At 40.6% G+C, this 19995-nt stretch overlaps 1 protein-coding gene across 4 annotated transcripts in view; it reads left to right on the top strand.

Moving 5' to 3' along the window:
* LOC140191217 (adhesion G protein-coupled receptor E3-like) overlaps positions 1–19995 on the top strand; it is a 151757-nt gene that overhangs the window by 34890 nt on the left and 96872 nt on the right. For 3 of the 4 annotated variants that reach the window (XM_072248399.1, XM_072248401.1, XM_072248398.1), the window contains 3 exons: positions 1889–2047; positions 5360–5518; positions 8846–9004. In XM_072248399.1, the coding sequence (XP_072104500.1) occupies positions 1889–2047; positions 5360–5518; positions 8846–9004 (477 nt within the window). The remainder of the gene's footprint in view (positions 1–1888; positions 2048–5359; positions 5519–8845; positions 9005–19995) is intronic. The other variant, XM_072248400.1, reaches the window with a different exon arrangement.

Genomic DNA, 19995 nt, shown 5'->3' with positions numbered 1-19995 from the left:
CATTCAGGAAAAGATTTCTGGGCAAATACGTGCACTCTAAATGAAGCAATAGACAAATTTTTAGATATGAAGGAGAGGTAACAATTCAGCCGTGTTCTTACAGAACAATAGAGCAGGTATGAAGGGCCTATTGACCTACTCTTGATCTGTTTCTCAACTTTTGCACCCTCATACAATAATTCTTTAATCTTTATGAAATTTTCCCTGTTCTTCTGCCTCTTAAGTTACTCTTAAGACCGTAAAGAATGATACCATTAAGAAAATCCTTGACTTCAAGTACCTCGGATCAAGAATGATGAGTTCAGAGGAGGACATAACGATACGGAAGGTGCTGGCGTGTAGGGCTATGAACGACATGAAGGAAATCTGGAAGTCAAAACTGACTAGAGGGCTTAAAAAGAGGATTTCATAGCATTTATAGAGTCCATTCTCACGTACGAATGTAAGACGTGGATACTCACCAAGACTATGTGAAAGTCTCTTGATGGTTATTATACATAAATGCTCTGGATGGCTCTTGACGCGAGTTGGCAATAGCACACGACGAACGTTGAGCTCTATGATGACCAACTGATGCTCACCACTAAAATCGAGGCGAGAAGACTGCATCTAGCGGGGCACTGTCTACGCCACCCTGAGCTACCTGCCAGCCTAGTCATCATATGGGAGTCCAGGCATGGCAGGATGAACACTGGGCACCCTCCCAAGACTATGGTCAACACGCTCGAGAAGACAGCTGCGCGGCTAATGTAGCTGAACTGAACACACTGATGAGGGAGAGCGAGAAGTGGAGAGTGCGTCATCGTGCCCGACACCAGCCCCCTAGGCCTGAGTCGATGTAGTAGTAGTAGTCTGCTTCTTAACATCGGCACTATCTTTGTTATCCAATTAATATTCCATAATCATATCAATTAATTATTCAGGTTAAATAATCTTCCTTTCTGTTCCATTCCAACCCTGCATCATGGACCTCAGCTTCACATAGTGAAACCTGAATGAAGCAATGTGGCTCTCAACAACAACCAGGGCATCTGAGAGAAATGGATGCAGTCTTTTACCCATGAAGAAGCTTTGTTTCAGTGACGAGATCTTGCTGGAGCCGCTCATGGGGATGTTTGTCTTTCTGTCCCATATGCCAACAATACAGGTGATAATGATCTCTCAAAGCACGTAAACCCTTGAGTGGAAGAGCCTTACTGTGGCTCACTGAAAGCCTCCGACCAGCCTGAGATGCCAGGTGAGGCTGCATGTTAAGTACCATCATCACAGGGATGCTTCAGAACTTCCCTGGTCCTTTGGACAGCTGGTGGTTATTCTCTCACAATTACATATCGTCCAATTCATAAAGTCATCTCATTATAAAATAATGTTCAGATTGGACCCTTTCCTTAATCCACTTAGTTGGCAGCAAATCTCCTGGCACATTTTGACATCCACTGGATGTGTCAACACTCTGTTAAGAAAACTGGCATGGGGATATTTCTCAGCGAGGAGAAAAGATCACTGCAACCCAGAATAAAGAATACATACTATAAACATACGCAAACATGAGGAAACTGAACAAAGCTGGAAAGTGATAACCAATACTTTGACCAACTTTAGTGTCACTTCCCAAAGTACTTGCAATGCAGTCTATTGGGCTCTGGGAATTTAAAAGTCTTTAATCCTTTCAATATTTTGAATACTATTTTCCACAAATACTGAGTTTGTTTAGTTCCCTCCTTTCATTAAACCCTGTGTTCCTTAATATATCTGGGAAGTTGTTGCATGAGAACGGATAGAATCAGGCATGATCAGCTAAGGAGTATGACAGGTGGCTGACTTTTGCTCCGAATTGATACATTTTTGAGCTTTTATTAAACCTTGAATCATTTTCTCTTCAATTCAGATGACGATGAGTGCTCTGGAGGGAAAGACATTGTAGAAGCTTTATGCGGTGCGAATGCTGTTTGTTACAACACAGAGGGAAGCTTCTACTGTAGATGTAAGGAAGGATATATGAACTCAAACAATGGAAGTAACTTCACAAAGCAGGAAAACTGCATAGGTGAGTAATAACACCCATATTTGACGCATTCCAAAGTTTTCCCTTGACCTTAAGCATGGGTCGGTCAGAAGACATCTTGTTGTTCTTTTCAGGTATAAAGTGGCGGTATCAAAAATCAAGACTCCTACAACTATTGCAACGTTGCTGCAATGTCTCTGCCAATGGCCCAAATACAAGTCTCATTCCCCCGTTTTCCCCAGCGCTTTAAATCAAATCTTCAATTGATACAGTTTTTCTTCATATCCCCTCACCCCAGACCTTGAACTCTCTACTCATGGGAGGTTATTAAGCTTCCCTCTATTCATCTCATCTAATCCTCTTGTGGACTTTTCTGTCTCTAGGAACAAAAGCTAAAAAGTGATTTCCGTCTGTTGAATCAAGTAATTCAACCAGATGAAAAATGATGGCAGATTTTTCAAGATGAGAGTCAGAATCAGCTTTAATAACACCAGCATATGTCATGAAATTTGTTGGCTTTGTAGCGGCAGTACAATGCAATACATGGTAATAGTATAGAAAAACTGTTAAAACTACTTTATACTTTATACTTTATTGCCGCCAAACAATTGATACTAGAACATACAATAATATTTGATTCTGTGGTTCCCACTCCCTGGATTACAAATATTAAATATTAAAAATAGTACAAATTAGTAATATTAAAAATTAAATTATAAATCATAAATAGAAAATAGAAAAATGGATATGTAAGGTCGTGCAAAAAAGGTCTGGATATTTGGAGGGTACGGCCCAGATCCGGGTCAGGATCCGTTCAACAGTCTTATCACAGTTGGAAAAAAGCTGTTCCCAAATCTGGCCGTACGAGTCTTCAAGCTCCTGAGCCTTCTCCCGGAAGGAAGAGGGACGAAAAGTGTGTTGGCTGGGTGGGTGGTGTCCTTGATTATCCTGGCAGCACTGCTCCGATAGTGTGCGGTGTAAAGTGAGTCCAAGGACGGAAGATTGGTTTGTGTGATGTGCTGTGCCGTGTTCACGATCTTCTGCAGCTTCTTTCAGTCTTGGACAGGACAACTTCCATACCAGGTTGTGATACACCCTAGAAGAATGCTTTCTATGGTGCATCTATAAAAATGAGTGAGGGTTTTAGGGGACAGGCCAAATTTCTTTAGTTTTCTCAGGAAGTAAAGGCGCTGGTGGGCCTTCTTGGCAGTGAACTCTGCTTGGTTACCAAGTCAAGTCATTTGTGATATTGACCCCGAGGAACTTAAAGCTTTTGACCTGTTCCACTTGCGCACCACTGATGTAAATTGGGTCATGCGGTCCGGTACTCCTTCTAAAGTCAACAACCAATTCCTTCGTCTTGCTGATGTTGAGGGATAGGTTATTGTCTTCGCACCATGCCACCAGGTTCTTAATTTCCTCTCTGTACTCAAATTCATCATTACCCAAGATACGGCCTACAATTGTTTTGTCATCAGCAAACTTATATATTGAGTTTGATGGAAATGTGACGACACAATCGTGGGTGTACAGTGAGTACAGCAGGGGGCTGAGTACACAGCCTTGTGGGGCACCGGTGCTCGGAGTGATTGTAGAGGAGAGCTTGTCCCCTATCTTTACAGCCTGGGTCCTGTCTGTGAGGAAGTTGAAGATCCAGCTGCAGATCTGAGTGCTAAGGCCCAGGTTCAGGAGCTTAGGAATCCGTTTATTTGGAGTGATTGTATTAAAGGCAGAGTTGTAGTCAATGAAAAGGAGCCTTACGTCTGCGTCTTTATTCTCCAGGTGTTCTAAGGAGGAATGTAGGGCCAGAGAGATGGCATCTGCCGTTGACCTATTGCTCCGGTAGGCAGATTGCAAAACCTCGAGTTTGACCGGTAGGCTGTGGTTGATGTGTGCCATAACCAGTCTCTCAAAGCACTTCATGGCAATTGATGTCAGAGCCACAGGTCAATAGTCATTTAGGCATGCCACCTTGCTCTTCTTCGGCACTGGGATTATCATGGCCCTCTTAAAACACGAGGGAATCTTAGACTGAAGCAAGGAGCAGTTGAAGATGTCAGCAAACACTCCAGCAAACTCGCTTGCACAGCCCGGAGAACCCGTTCTGGGATGCCATCTGGGCCCGTCGCCTTCCTTGGATTTATCTTCAGGAAGGCCTTTCTAACGTCCTCCTCGATGACGATGAATCTCGATGCCACCAGGTCCGGTTCATCCGGAGGGAGCAGGACGCTCCTCTTCTGTTCGAATCTTATGTAGAATACATTAAGTTCGTCAGGAAGAGAAGCGCCACAGTTATTGATATTCCCAGCCTTTTCTTTGCACCCAGTGATCTCATTTAGACCCTTCCATGGTCTACTGGCATCCCTTTGGTTAGCCTGGGCTTCCAACTTGGCTAGATGTTGCCTCTTGGCGCCCTTCATGGCTTTCAGGAGTTCACGCCTGGATTCCGTGTCGCGCCCGGTATCCCCGGACCAAAAAGCCGCAGCTCTAGCCTTTAAAAGGGACTTGACCTCATAATTCATCCAAGGTTTCCTGTTAGGGAATATTGTTAAATTAAATAACTAGTGCAAAAATTGGAAATAAAGAAGTAGTGAGGTAGTGTTCATGGGCTCAATGTGTGTTCAGAAATCGGATGGCAGAGAGAAAGAAGCTGTTCCTGAATCACCGAATGTGTGCCTTCAGGCTTCTGTACCTCCTTCCTGATAATAGCAAGGAGAAGAGGGCGTGTCCTGAGTGGTGGGGGTCTATAATAATGGAAACTGCCTTTCTAAGGCACCTCTACTTGAAGATGTCCTGGGCACTGTGGAGGCTAGTGTTTGTGATGGAACTGACTAATTTTAGAACTTTCTGCAGCTCACTTTGATCCTGTGTAGTAACCCCTCATGCCCATCACAGATGGTGATGCAGCCAGTTAGAACGCTCTCCACAGTACATTTGTAGAAATTTGCAAGTGCTTTTGGTGACATACCAAATCTCTTCAAATTCCTTCTGAAATATAACCATACGCAAACATGAGGAAACTAAACAAAGCTGGAAAGTGATCACCAATACTTTGAGACCAACTTTAGTGTCACTTCCCAAAGTACTTGCAATGCAGTTTGTTGGGCTCTGGGAATTTAAGAGTCTTTAATCCTTTCAATATTTTGAATACTATTTTCCAGAAATACTGAGTTTGTTTAGTTCCCTCCTTTCATTAGACCCTGTGTTCCTTAATATATCTGGGAAGTTGTTGCATGAGAATGGATAGGATCAGGCATGATCAGCTAAGGAGTATGACAGGTAGCTGACTTTTGCTCCTAATTCATACATTTTTGAGCTTTTATTAAACCTTGAATCATTTTCTCTTCAATTCAGATGTCGATGAGTGCTCTGGAGGGAAAGACATTGTAGAAGCTTTATGCGATGCGAATGTTGTTTGTTACAACACAGAGGGAAGCTTCCACTGTAAATGTAAGGAAGGATATATGAACTCAAACAATGGAAGTAACTTCACAGAGCAGGAAAACTGCGCAGGTGAGTAATAACACCCATATTCGACGCATTCCAAAGTTTTCCCTTGACCTTAAGCATGGGTCGGGCAGAAGACATTTTGTTGTTCTTTTCAGGTATAAAGTGGCAATACTCAAAAATCAAGCCTCCTACAACTATTTCAACGTTGCTGCAATGTCTCTGCCAATGGCCCAAATACAAGTCTCATTCCTCCGTTTTCCCCAGCGATTTAAATCAAATCTCCAATTGATACAGTTTTTCTTCATATCCCCTCGCCCCAGTCCTTGAACTCTCTACTCATGGGAGGTTAATAAGCTTCCCTCTATTCATCTCATCTAATCCTGTTGTGGACTTTTCTGTCTCTAGGAACAAATGCTAAGAAGTAATTTCCATCTGTTGAATCAAGTAATTCAATCAGATGAAAAATGATGGTAGATTTTTCAAAGTGAGAGTCAGAATCAGGTTTAATATCACCAGCATATGTCATGAAATTTGCTGACTTTGCAGCGGCAGTACAATGCAATACATGATAATAGTATAGAAAAACTGTTAAAACTACTTTATACTTTATTGCCGCCAACCAATTGATACTAGAACATACAATAATATTTGATTCTGTGCTTCCCACTCCCTGGATTACAAATATTAAATATTAAAAATATTAAAAATAGTAAAAATTAGTAATTATTAAAAATTTAAATTATAAATCATAAATAGAAAATGAGAATTGGAAAGTTAGGTACTGCAAAAAAACTGGGAGGCAGGTCTGGATACTTGGAGGGTACGGCCCAGATCCGGGTCAGGATCCGTTCAGCAGATTTATCACAGTTGGAAAGAAGCTGTTCCCAAATCAGGCTGTACGAGTCTGTAAGCTCCTGAGCCTTCTCCCGGAGGGAAGAGGGACGAACAGTGTGTTGGCTGGGTGGGTTGTGTCCTTGATTATCCTGGCAGCACTGCTCCGACAGCGTGCGGTGTAAAGTGAGTCCAAGGATGGAAGATTGGTTTGTGTGATGTGTTGTGCTGTGTTCACGATCTCCTGCAGCTTCTTTCAGTCTTGGACAGGACAACTTCCATACCAGGTTGTGATGCACCCTAGAAGAATGCTTTCTATGGTGCATCTATAAAAATTGGTGAGGGTTTTAGGGGACAGGCCAAATTTCTTTAGTTTTCTCAGGAAGTAAAGGCGCTGGTGGGCCTTCTCGGCAGTGAACTCTGCTTGGTTGGACCAAGTCAGGTCATTTGTGATATTGACCCCGAGGAACCTGAAGCATTTGACTTGTTCCACTTGCGCACTACCGATGTAAATTGGGTCGTGCGGTCCGGTACTCCTTCTAAAGTCAACAACCAATTCCTTCGTCTTGCTGATGTTGAAGGATAAGTTATTGTCTTCGCACCATGCCACCAGGTTCTTAATTTCCTCTCTGTACTCAAACTCATCATTACCCAAGATACGGCCTACAATTGTTTTGTCATCAGCAAACTTATATATTGAGTTTGATGGAAACCTGGTTACACAATCATGGGTGTACAGTGAGTACAGCAGGGGGCTGAGTACACAGCCTTGTGGGGCACCGGTGCTCAGAGTGATTGTAGAGGAGAGCTTGTCCCCTATTTTTACAGCCTGTGTCCTGTCTGTGAGGAAGTTGAAGATCCAGCTGCAGATCTGAGTGCTAAGGCCCAGGTTCCGGAGCTTAGGAATCCGTTTATTTGGAATGATGGTATTAAAGGTAGAGCTGTATTCAATGAAAAGGAGCCTTACGTATGCGTCTTTATTCTCCAGGTGTTCTAAGGAGGAATGTAGGGCCAGAGAGATGGCATCTGCTGTTGACCTGTTGCTCCAGTAGGCGAATTGCAAAACATCGAGGTTGACTGGTAGGCTGTGGTTGATGTGTGCCATAACCAGTCACTCACAGCACTTCATGGTAATTGACCTCAGAGCCACAGGTCGATAGTCCTACAGGCATGCCACCTTGCTCTTCTTCGGCAGTGGGATTATCATTGCCTTCTTAAAACATGAGGGGATCTTAGACTGAAGCAAGGAGTAGTTGAAGATGTCAGCAAACACTCCAGCAAACTCGCTTGCACAGCCCGGAGAACCCGTCCTGGGATGCCATCTGGGCCCGTCGCCTTCCTTGGATTTATCTTCAGGAAGGTCCTTCTAACGTCCTCCTCGGTGACGATGAATCTCGATGCCACCAGGTCCGATTCATCCGGAGGGAGCGGGACGCTCCTCTTCTGTTTGAATCTTCTGTAGAATACGTGAAGTTCGTCAGGAAGAGAAGAGCCACAATTATTGATATTCCCAGCCTTTTCTTTGCGCCCAGTGATCTCATTTAGACCCTGCCATAGTCAACAGGCATCCCCCTGGTTAGCCTGGGCTTCCAACTTGACTCGATATTGCCTCTTGGCGCCCTTAATGGCATTCCAGAGTTCACGCCTGGATTCCGTGTTGCGCCTGATATCCCCGGACCTAAAAGCCTCAGCTCTAGCCTTTAAAAGGGACTTGACCTCATAATTCATCCAAGGTTACCAGTTAGGGAATATTGTTAAATTAAATAATTAGTGCAAAAAATTGGAAATAAAGAAGTAGTGAGGTAGTGTTCATGGGCTCAATATGTATTCAGAAATCGGATGGCAGAGAGAAAGAAGCTGTCCCTGAATCACTGAGTGTGTGCCGTCAGGCTTCTGTACCTCCTTCCTTATAGTAGCAAGGAGAAGAGGGCGTGTCGTGTGTGGTGGGGGTCTATAATAATGGGCACTGCCTTTCTAAGGAACCTCAACTTGAAGATGTCCTGGGTACTATGGAGGCTAGTGTTTGTGATGGAACTGACTAATTTTAGAACTTTCTGCAGCTCACTTTGATCCTGTGTAGTAACCCCTCATGCCCATCACAGATGGTGATGCAGCCAGTTAGAACGCTCTCCACGGTACAGTTGTAGAAATTTGCAAGTGTTTTTGGTGACATACCAGATCTCTTCAAACTCCTTCTGAAATATAACCATACGCAAACATGAGGAAACTAAACAAAGCTGGAAAGTGATCACCAATACTTTGACCAACTTTAGTGTCACTTCCCAAAGTACTTGCAATGCAGTCTATTGGGCTCTGGGAATTTAAAAGTCTTTCATCCTTTCAAAATTTTGAATACTATTTTCCACAAATACTGAGTTTGTTTAGTTCCCTCCTTTCATTAGACCCTGTGTTCCTTAATATATCTGGGAAGTTGTTGCATGAGAAGGGATAGGAACAGGCATGATCAGCTAAGGAGTATGACAGGTGGCTGACTTTTGCTCCTAATTCATACATTTTTGAGCTTTTATTAAACCTTGAATCATTTTCTCTTCAATTCAGATTACGATGAGTGCTCTGGATGGAAAAGTGTTGTAGAAGCTTTATGTGGTGCCAATACTGTTTGTAACAACACAGAGGGAAGCTTCTATTGTAACTGTCAGGAAGGATATATGAACTTAAACAATAAAAGTAACTTCACAGAGTGGGAAAACTGCACAGGTGAGTAATAACACCCATATTTGACGCATTCCAAAGTTTCCCCTTAACCTTAAGCATGGGTCGGTCAGAAGACATCTTGTTGTTCTTTTCAGGTATAAAGTGGCAGTACTCAAAAATCAAGCCTCCTACAACTATTTCAACGTTGCTGCAATGTCTCTGACAATGGCCCAAATACAAGTCTTCCCGTTTTCCCCAGCGATTTAAATCAAATCTCCAATTGATACAGTCTTTCTTCATATCCCCTCACCCCAGACCTTGAACTCTCTACTCATGGGAGGTTAATAAGTTTCCCTCTATCCATCTCGTTTAATCCTGTTGTTGGCATTTCTGTCTCTAGGAACAAAAGCTAAGAAGTGATTTCCATCTGTTGAATCAAGTAATTCAATCAGATGAAAAATTATGACAGATTTTTCAAAATGGGAGTCAGAATCAGGTTTTATATCACCAGCATATGTCATGAAATTTGCTGACTTTGTAGCTGCAGTAGAATGCAATACATGGTAATAGTATAGAAAAACTGTTAAAACTACTTTATACTTTATTGCCGCCAAACAATTGATACTAGACCGTACAATAATCACAGCAATATTTCATTCTGTGCTTCCCACTTCCTGGATTACAAATATTAAATATTAGAAATAATAAAAATTAGTAAATATTAAAAATTTAAATTATAAATCATAAATAGAAAATAGAAAAATGGAAAAATAAAAAAATTGCAAGCCAGTATAAAGAATACATACTATTTACTTACGCAAACATGAGGAAATCTGCAGATGCTGGAAATTCAAGCAAAACACAGAAAATGCTGGTGGGACGCAGCAGGTTAAGGCAGCATCTATAGAAAGAAGTACAGTTGACATTTTGGGCCGAGACCCTTTGTCAGGGCTAACTGAAAGAAGAGATAGTAAGAGATTTGTAAGGAGGAGGGGCAGATCCGAAATGATAGGAGAAGACAGGACGGGGAGGGATGGAGCCAAGAGCTGGAAAGTTGATTGGCAAAAGGGATACAAGGCTGGAGAAGGGTGAGGATCATGGGATGGGAGGAGAGGAGCACCAGAGGAAGATGGAGAGCAGGCAAGGAGTTATAGTGAGAGGGACTGAGGGAGGAAAAAAAAGAGAGAAAAAGAAAGAAATCTCTTACTAACTCTCCTTTCAGTTAGTCCTGATGAAGGGTCTCAGCCCGAAACATCGACTGTACTTCTTCCTATAGACGCTGCCTTGACCTGCTGCATTCCACCAGCATTTTGTGTGTGTTGCTTGATATTATTCACATGTCTACTTCATATTGATTAGAGAAAATAATGAATGTTTCCAAATTCCAGTGTGTGAGCCAAATACTATATGTTTTAATACAGTGGGATCTTCTACTGCCTTTGCAAGAAAGGATTCATCCCAGCAGGACTAACTAACTTCACAACTAACCGACTTTCCCTTGGTTTGACACGCTAACGGGCAGTCATCTGTTGCTCATGTCTGTAGCCGCCTCTTCCACCATTTGGTATAGTCGTATCCCCGCTTGGTAAAATACCCTCAGTTTAGCAGGGTACGGGGTTTGGAATTTAATCTTTTCTTGCTTTAATATTCGTTTTGCTTCAGAATATTCCTTCTGTTTCTGTAGGACCGCCAGTGGGTAATCATGATCAAAGTATATTAACTTCCCATTCCAAAAAACCCTCTTCTTACCCCAGGCCATTGGTAGAATCTCCACCTTGCTTTTGAATCGAAGGAATTTAAGTACTATTGAGCGTGGTTTACTTTCTCTGTCGCTGGACAAGCGAATGATGCGCCCTCTCAATTTCAATCTCCATAGTCCCGCACAGCTTGTCTACAAAGTCCATCAGTCTAGCAAGAGGATTCGAGTACAGGAGCAGGGAAGTACTACTGCAGTTGTACAAGGCCTTGGTGAGACCACACCTGGAGTATTGCGTGCAGTTTTGGTCCCCTAATATGAGGAAATACATCCTTGCCATAGAGGGAGTACAAAAAGGTTCACCAGATTGATTCTTGGGATGGCAGGACTTTCATATGATGAAAGACTGGATCGACTAGGCTTATATTCGTTGGAATTTAGAAGATTGAGGGGGGTTCTTATTGAAACGTATAAAATCCTAAAGGGATTGGACAGGCTAGATACAGGAAGATTGTTCCCGATGTTGGGGAAGTCCAGAACAAGGGGTCACAGTTTGAGGATAAAGGGGAAGCCTTTTAGGACTGAGATGAGGAAAAATTTCTTCACAGAGAGAGTGGTGAATCTGTGGAATTCTCTGCCACAGGAAACAGCTGAGGCCAATTCATTGGCTATATTTAAGAGGGAGTTAGATATGGCCCTTGTGGCTAAAGGGATCAAGGGGTATGGAGGGAAGGCTGGTACAGGATTCTGAGTTGGATGATCAGCCATGATCATACTAAATGGAGGTGCAGGCTCGAAGGGTCGAATTGCCTACTCCTGCACCTATTTTCTATGTTTCTATGTTTCTATCATCAATAATCCCTCTGCTCCTTCAGGGACATTATAAATCCTTATATTTTTCTGTCGCAATCTTCCCTCCTGGTCAAGCAATTTAGTTTCCTGTTGCTTTAATATTTTTATCTTCTTACTTAGTATCTGTTCGATGTTTTGCACGCGATCTTCCACCTTCTCAATTCGAGTCTCTGCCACCGCTATCTTCTGATTGACGTTGGCGAGCTCTGACTTTAACCTTGTAACCATGTAACAATTACAGCATGGAAACAGGCCATCTCGGCCCTTCTATTCCGTGCCGGACTCTTATTCTCACCTAGTCCCACCGACCTGCACTCAGCCCATAACCCTCCATTCCTTTCCTGTCCATATATCTATCCAATTTAACTTTAAATGACAATATCAAACCTGCCTCAACCACTTCTGCTGGAAGCTCGATCCACACAGCTACTGCTCTCTGAGTAAAGAAGTTCCCCCTCATGTTACCCCTAAATTTTGTTCTTTCAACTCATGTCCTCCTGTTTGAATTGCCCACTCTCAAAGGAAAAAGCCTATCCACGTCAACTATCAATCCCCCTCATAATTTTAAACATCTCTATCAATTCCCCCCTCAACCTTCTACGCTCCAAAGAATAAAGACCAACTTGTTCAACCTTTCTCTGTAACTTAGAAGATGAAACCCAGGCAACATTTTAGTAAATCTCCTCTGTACTCTGTCAATTTTATTGACATCTTTCCTATAATTCGGTGACCAAAGCTGTACACAATACTCCAAATCTGGCCTTACCAAAGCCTTGCACAATTTCAACATTACATCCCCACTCCTACACTCAATGCGCTGATTTATAATGGCCAGCATACCAAAAGCTTTCTTCACCACCCTATCCACATGAGATTCTACTTTCCGGGAACTATGCACCATTATTCCTAGATCCCTTTGTTCTACTGCCTTCTTCAATGACCTACCATTTACCATGTATGTCCTATTTTGATTAGTCCTACCTAAATGTAGTACCTCACATTTATCAGCATTAAACTCCATCTGCCATCTTTCAGCCCACTCTTCTCAGTGGTCTAAATCTCTCTGCAAGCTTTGAAAACCTACTTCATTATCCACCTATTTTAGAATCATCTGCATACTTACTAATCCAATTTACAACGCCATCATTCAGATCATTAATATATATGACAAACAACATTGCACCCAGTACAGATCCCTGAGGCACACCACTACACACCATCCTCCAAACTGACAAACATTTATCCACCACTACTCTCTGGCGTCTCCCATCCAGCCACTGCTGAATCCATTTTACTACTTCGATATTAACGGCTAACGATTGAACCTTCCTAACTAACCTTCCGTGTGGAACCTTGTCAAAGGTCTTACTGAAGTCCATATAGACAACATCCACTGCTTTACCCTTGTCAACTTTCTTTGTAACCTCATCAAAAAATTCAATAAGATTTGTCAATTTTTCTTCTTTACCAAAGAAAAGAAATTTTTCAAAATCTCCCCCAGCTCTTTTGGCTCCGCACATAGCCATCCACTCTGATTTTCTAAGGGACCAATTTTATGCCTCACTATCCTTTTGCTATTAATATAACTGTAGAAACCCTTTGGATTTATTTTCACCTTACTTGCCACAGCAGACCCATACCTTCTTTTAGCTTTTCTACTTTCTTTCTTAAGATTCTTTTTACATTCTTTATATTCCTCGAGCACCTCATTTACTCCAAGCTGCCTATATTTATTGTAGATCCTCCTCTTTTTCTGAACAAGTTTTTAACATCCCTTGAAAACCATGGCTCTCTCAAACTTTTAACCTTTCCTTTCAACCTAACAGGAACATAAAGATCCTGTACCCTCAAATTTTCACCTTTAAATGACCTCCATTTCTCTATTACATCTTTCCCATAAAACAAATTGTCCCAATCCACTCCTTCTAAATCCTTTCGCATCCCCCAAAGTTAGCCTTTCTCTAATTAAAAGCTCAACCCTGGGTCCAGTCCTATCCTTCTCCATAATAATATTGAAACTAATGGTATTGTGATCACTGGACCCGAAGAACTCCCCAGCACATACTTCCATCATGTGCCCTATCTCATTCCCTAACGGGATCCAACACTGCCCCTTCTCTAGTTGGTACCTCTGTGTACTGCTGCAAAAAACTATCTTGCACATATTTTACAAACTCCAAACCATCCAGCCCTTTTACAGAATGGGCTTCCCAGTCAATGTGTGGAAAATTAAAATCTCCCACATTCACAACTTCGTGCTTACTACAAATATCTGCTCCTCCAAGTCTCGGTCCCCATTAGGTGGTCCATAATACACCCCCATAAGCATCACTACATCTTTCCCATTCCTCAATTCCACCCACATAGCCTCCCTAGACGGGTCTATTAATCTATCCTGCCAGAGTACCCCTGTTATATTTTCTCTGACAAGCAATGCAACACCTCTTCCTCTTGCCCCTCTGATTCTATCACACCTGAAGCAACGAAATCCAGGAATATTTAGTTGCCAATCACACCCGTCCTGCAACCATGTTTCACTAATAGCTACAATGTCATTTTTCCAGGTATCAATCCACGCTCTAAGCTCATCCACCTTTCTGACAATGCTTCTAGTATTAAAATAGATGCATTTAAGAAACTCTCCACCTCTTATTCTTTGTTTATATAATTGAGTTGCTGTTTTATATCTTTTTGGACTTCTCTTACCTCTTCCAAAATCCTCATCATATTTGCCGCTTCACCTGCACGAAGCCCAGCATCAGCCTCGCCGCCACATGCACGTGTAGGACAGTTGCGCGCTGCACCTCTCTCTTTCATAGGCTCCGCGGTGGTGCTTCTTTTATCTCCATTCTTTTTCCCCATTCTTGCCCCCCTTATCAATTCAGATATTTTCGAAAGGTCTTATATTTGATGGATTAACGAGGGAAAATATGCGTTTTTCCAGAGGAGCTGTTGATTTAAGCTGCCATTCTGAATGATGACATCACCGGAACCGTTCCAAAATTTTTCAACGCTCGGACCTGTCCAAAACATATGAATTAGTGTGACCACTCCATTCATACATCTATCACAGTAAGGGGAAATATCTGCGTAGAAACGAGATAGTTTGTCTTTAGACATATGAACTCTATGCACCACTTTGAATTGTAATAAAGAATGACGAGCACATAATGATGAAGAATTAAGCAATTTTAAAATAATCTTCCAGCTCTCTTCAGATATGAAAATCTGTAAATACTTTACCCAGGCTCCTTTAATTTTATCTAAAGAAGCCTTTTTCAGTCCCAACAGCAGACTTTAAATGTAAGATATTGAAGTGTTGTCAAAGGGTTTCAGGTTAAAAATTGTATCTATTATATTCCTATCTGGACTTGTAGGAAATGTATGTAATTGAGATCTTAAAAAATCTCTAATCTGTAAGTATCAAAAAAAGTGGTTATTGGAAAGGTTAAATTTCGTTGAAAGTTACACAAAAGAAGAGAGATTCCCTTCATCAAACAAATCCTGAAATCGTTTAATACCCAATCTATCCCATTCTTTAAAAGATAAGTCAATTATAGATGGTTTAAAAAAACAATTAGAAAAGATGGGACTCGAGAGGGAGAATCTCAATAAACCAAAATGTTTTCTAAACTGTAACCAAATCCTCAAAGTATGTTTGACCACCACATTGTCAGTTAATTTATTTAAAGATGAAGGAAGCGAGGATTCAAGTAAAGAAATAACGGAAAATTTCATAACAGAGTTGACTTCCAAAGAGACCCATATAGGACAATTCTCATGGTTAATGTAATATATCCAGAATGTAATATTTTGTATATTAACTGCCCAATAATAACCTAAAATTGGGTAAGGCAAAGCTTCCATTCTGTTTGGTTTTTTGAAGGTGAGCTTTATTTGTTCGAGGTTTTTTATTCTTCCATATATAGGAAGAAAGGATTGAATTCAAAGAGTCAAAAAAGAGATTTAGGAATAAAAACAGGCACAGCTTGAAAAAGGAATATAAATTTAGGTAAGATATTCATTTTAATAGAATTAATTCAGCCAATCAGTGATAAAGAGAAAGATGACCAATTAGGAAGTGTTTTTAAGCATAATTCATTAAAGTTAAAAAAATTTCCTTAAATACATCTTTATAATTCTTAGTAATTGTTACTCCTAAATACGTAAATTGTCTTCTTAAAATTTTAAAATGAAGGTTAATATCAGTTGGTATTAAATAGTTTAAAGGAAACAATTCACTCTTAGGTAAATTTAATTTATATCCTGAGAACTGATTAAAATTAGTCAGTAAACGGAGCACAGATGGTAGAGATAGTTGTAACATTAGATATAAAAAGCAACAAGTCATCAGCATGAAGTGACTCTTTATGAATAGTACCTCTCCTTAAAATACCAGGTATCTCTTTAGACTCTCAAAAAGCAATTGCTAAGGGTTCCAATACCAAATCAAAAAGCAGAGGGCTCAAAGGACAACCTTGTCTAGTCCCACATTGGAGTTTAAAGGGTTTAGAATTCTGAAAATTAGTAAGAACCTGAGAGGAGGGAAATAAATAAAGTAATTTAATGCAATGAATAAAATTAGGTTTAAAATTAATTTCTTCGAAGGATGTAAAAAGATAATTTCATTCAACTCTGTAAAAGGGCTTCACCGCATCCAAATATATCACACATTCTGATATTTCCTTAGATGGAGAATGCATAACATTTAAGAAATACTGTATATTAAAATGGGAATATTGATTTTTAATAAATCCTGTCTAATCATCCGAAACTATAGAAGATAATATTTTCAAGTATGCGAGCCAACACTTCAGATAAAATTTTAGCATCAAAATGGAGTAAAGAGATAGGTCTATACAAAGAACATTCAGTAGGATTCTTATTCTTTTTATGAATAAGTGAAATGAAAGCTTCGTAAAAAGACTGTGGTAACCCTCCTACCTTAAAGGAATCTGTCAGAGTAGAACATAAGTGTGGTATAAGCAAAGAAGAAAAAGCCTAATAAAACTCTCCAGAGAATCCATCGGGTCCTGGGGATTTCCCAGAATGCAATTCTCAAATAGACTGAGCAATTTCCTCCTGGGAAATAGGTTGATCCAATTGCCTATGATTGTCTATCGAAAGATTAGGAATATTTAATTGATCTAAAAAATTATTCCATAAGACAAAGAAGCAGAAGTCGGCCATTCGGCCCATCGAGTCTGCTCCGCCATTTTACCAAGCATCAACTATACCACATTTAGTTTGAAAGGATTGGATAAACAGAGCTGATTTACTAAGTGTGGCTGGTTTAACAGACAAGCGATCTAATAGTGGATCTAGCCAGCAGTTAAAATCTCCTCCCATCTGCTGTGATGGAAATGAGACAGATTCTTTGGGTCTCAAGGCAAGGATTCTGGACACACAGTTTTAACAATAAGGAGTTTATTTACAAGGAGAGATGAGCTTGGGGACAACACAAATGGCTACAATATTTGCAAAAACGCGCTTAGAATAGACGAGCATGGGAAAAGTCGGGTCGGCAGTACAATACACGGGAAAACGGTGTGGGGGTAGAGTACAGGTACATATACAAGCAAGGGAAAAATAACTACGATACCTACCACTCCTTGACTATGGACAGGCATGGTTCTCTGCTACAGGGACAACAATAAACGCCCCCAAAACCCTATTTAATGCACAACTCACCAACAGCAGAGTGGTCCCTCGGAGATAGCGAAAAGGAGAGCGAGCCAAGGCCATATAGCACCCTTATAGGCCAGTGGGCTGGAGGTTTCAGCCCAGGTGATTCACCGGGGGGCCAACAGCTTGGTGCTAGATGGGTTAATCCAATTAAGGTGGCCAATGGTTAAGTGTGCATTGATTAGTTGGGAGGGGTGAAATGTTGACTGGCATGTGGTGTGCCTTCCGACCAGGTAAAGGACAGTGCTGAGCCATGACAGGCACGGCTCTCTGGATACTCCATCACAAGACAGTAAGTACACAAATCTGGCAAAAATGAAAATAGACATTCAAAAAATCCTGGATCGTCTACGTTGGGGGCATATACATTAGCAAAAACAATCACTTTACTGTCTAAACTCCCTGATACAATAACAAATCAACCATTAGGATCTGAAATAACTTTATGCTGAACAAAGGAAACTGTATTATCTACAAAAATCGAAACTGCACGTGATTTTGCATTAAATGAAGAATGGAATTGCATACCCTTCCACCGAGTAAAAAAATGTAAGCTATCACAGCTGTGCATGTGCATTTCTTGTAAGTAAATAACGGGTGCTTTTAATTTTTTAATATAAACTAACACTTTGTTCCGTTTAATGGTGTGATTCAGCCCTTTCACATTCAAACTAAATTTAGTATTTCGAACCATTTTAAATACCAATCATGTAATTAAAAGATCTGGCCATAAATTATTGAAACTAGAAAGCAAACCATAGGGTAAGGTAGTCTAACAGACAATCATATAATCAACCCAACACAGCTCCCAGAGAGAAATAGGCCCGAGTCTCTCCCCCACCCAAAGCCAGAATGCTGACCAGCGAGCTAAAAAGTTCCCTCCCCAAAAAATCCTGTTGACAGAAACTCCGGTCCTTCAAGGTCAATTATGTCCCTACCAAAACACAACATAAAAAGAAAAATAACTCGGTATTTGAAAATATAAAAGGATCAATTTAAACAAATTCAAAGAAAGATATTAAAATAAAGCCTCAAAAAGGGATATAATAAAAAGTACCAAAAACAATAAAACAATATGTGAACAACCAAAACACAAGCTTATTGAAACCTTATTTCAAATTCATATTAACAGAAGAAAAAATTGATCAAATAAGAAATATAACAGTTTTAGACTTCAGCCTTCAGAAACTCTTTTGCGTCTTCAATTGACTTTATTCTTTTTCACAATCTGTTCTTCAAAATGCTCAGATGGGTGGGAAAATGGGATGGTTTAAATCCTTTACTGTAAAGTTCTGACATAACTTCTTTATATTTCATATGATCAGTCATAACTTCAGGCAAATAGTCCTCCACAAATCTGACCTTGTAACCATGGAAATCGATCATTCCTTGTCAACGGGTATGGCGAATTAAAAGGTCCTTAATACGAAATTCATGAAAACTTAGAATGACCGACCTGGGTCTCGCTGCCAACGACAGTAGCTTCGAAGTCGGCGAGCGATATGCTCGTTCAAGCTTAGGCTCAGAAGTGAACAAAACAGGGAATAACTGTTTCAGAAAGTTTGAAAGAAAGTCAGGAAGTTCAGAAAGAACCTTCAGTTGATTCTTCAAGACCCAGAATTCACAGATTATTTCTCTTATTTCTATTTTCTAGGTTGATGATCCTTTTCATCAATTTTTCATTGAATAGGGATAACACTTTGCAGAGTTTAATTGCGTCTTCAACATCCTCTTCAAGTGTCAACAGTATTTTCCTGAATTCAGTTCTTATGCTCAATTAAAGTTTGTTAGATTGTATCCAATTTGCCATTAAGTCATTGAAACTCCTCAGAAAATTCCGATTTTTGCCATTTAAGGAAGTCACTGATTGTATCCAAAGTGACTGGGGATTCATCTTCTGTTTCCCTTTCTTTTGCAAAAGCTTTTGCTTTTTTTTTTTCCCCAGCCATAGTAGAGCAGTATTGAAGTATTATAATAAAGTTTAAAAAAAAACTGGTAGGAGACAATAAAGAAAATACAGTAGGAGCAATCTAAGATGATGTTACTCTATCAGAGACTTCTAAGTGATGTTTCAACAGGTGCATGGATGTAAGGATGATGGAGGGATATAGACAGGGTGGAGATAGGAGGGATTAGTAGATAGGAGCTATATACCTGTAAGAGTCAGTGTGTCAATAGACTGCTTCCAGAGTTGAAGACAAAGATCTAGAAAGGGGAGAAAGATGCCAGAAATGGACAAAGTAAGTTTGAGAGCAGGGTGGAAGCTGCAAACAAAGTTGACGAGCACAGAATGGGTGCAAGAAGCAGTACCAATGCAATTACTAATGTAGCATAAGAAGAGTTAGGAAGTGATGCCAGTGTAGGCTTGGAATATAGACCGTTCCACATAACCAATGAAAAGGCGGCATAGCTGAGACCCATGCGGGTGCCCATGACTACACATTTGGTTTGAAGGAAGTGGGAGTAGGCGAAGGAGAAATTGTTGAGGGTGAGGACTTGGAAGCATAAATTGAGAATATATGTGAACTTGGAAGCGTAAATTGGAAACAGATGTTCTCAGGAAAATGTACGGCAGAAATGTGGCAAAACTTCAGGGGATATTTGCGTGGAGTTTTGCATAGGTACATTCCAATGAGACAGGGAAAGGATGGTAGGATACAGGAACTATGGTGTACAAAGGCTGTTGAAAATCTAATAAAGAAGAAAAGGTTCAAAAGGTTAAAAAAAACTAGGTAATGATAGAGATCTAGAAGATTATAAGACTAGCAGGAAGGAGCTTAAGAAAGAAATTAGGAAAGCCAGAAGGGGCCATGATAAGGCC

The sequence above is a fragment of the Mobula birostris genome, chromosome 32 (assembly GCF_030028105.1).
Source record: "Mobula birostris isolate sMobBir1 chromosome 32, sMobBir1.hap1, whole genome shotgun sequence".
NCBI classification, from domain to species: Eukaryota; Metazoa; Chordata; class Chondrichthyes; order Myliobatiformes; family Myliobatidae; genus Mobula; species Mobula birostris.
This window is presented reverse-complemented; position numbering and strand designations above follow the sequence as displayed.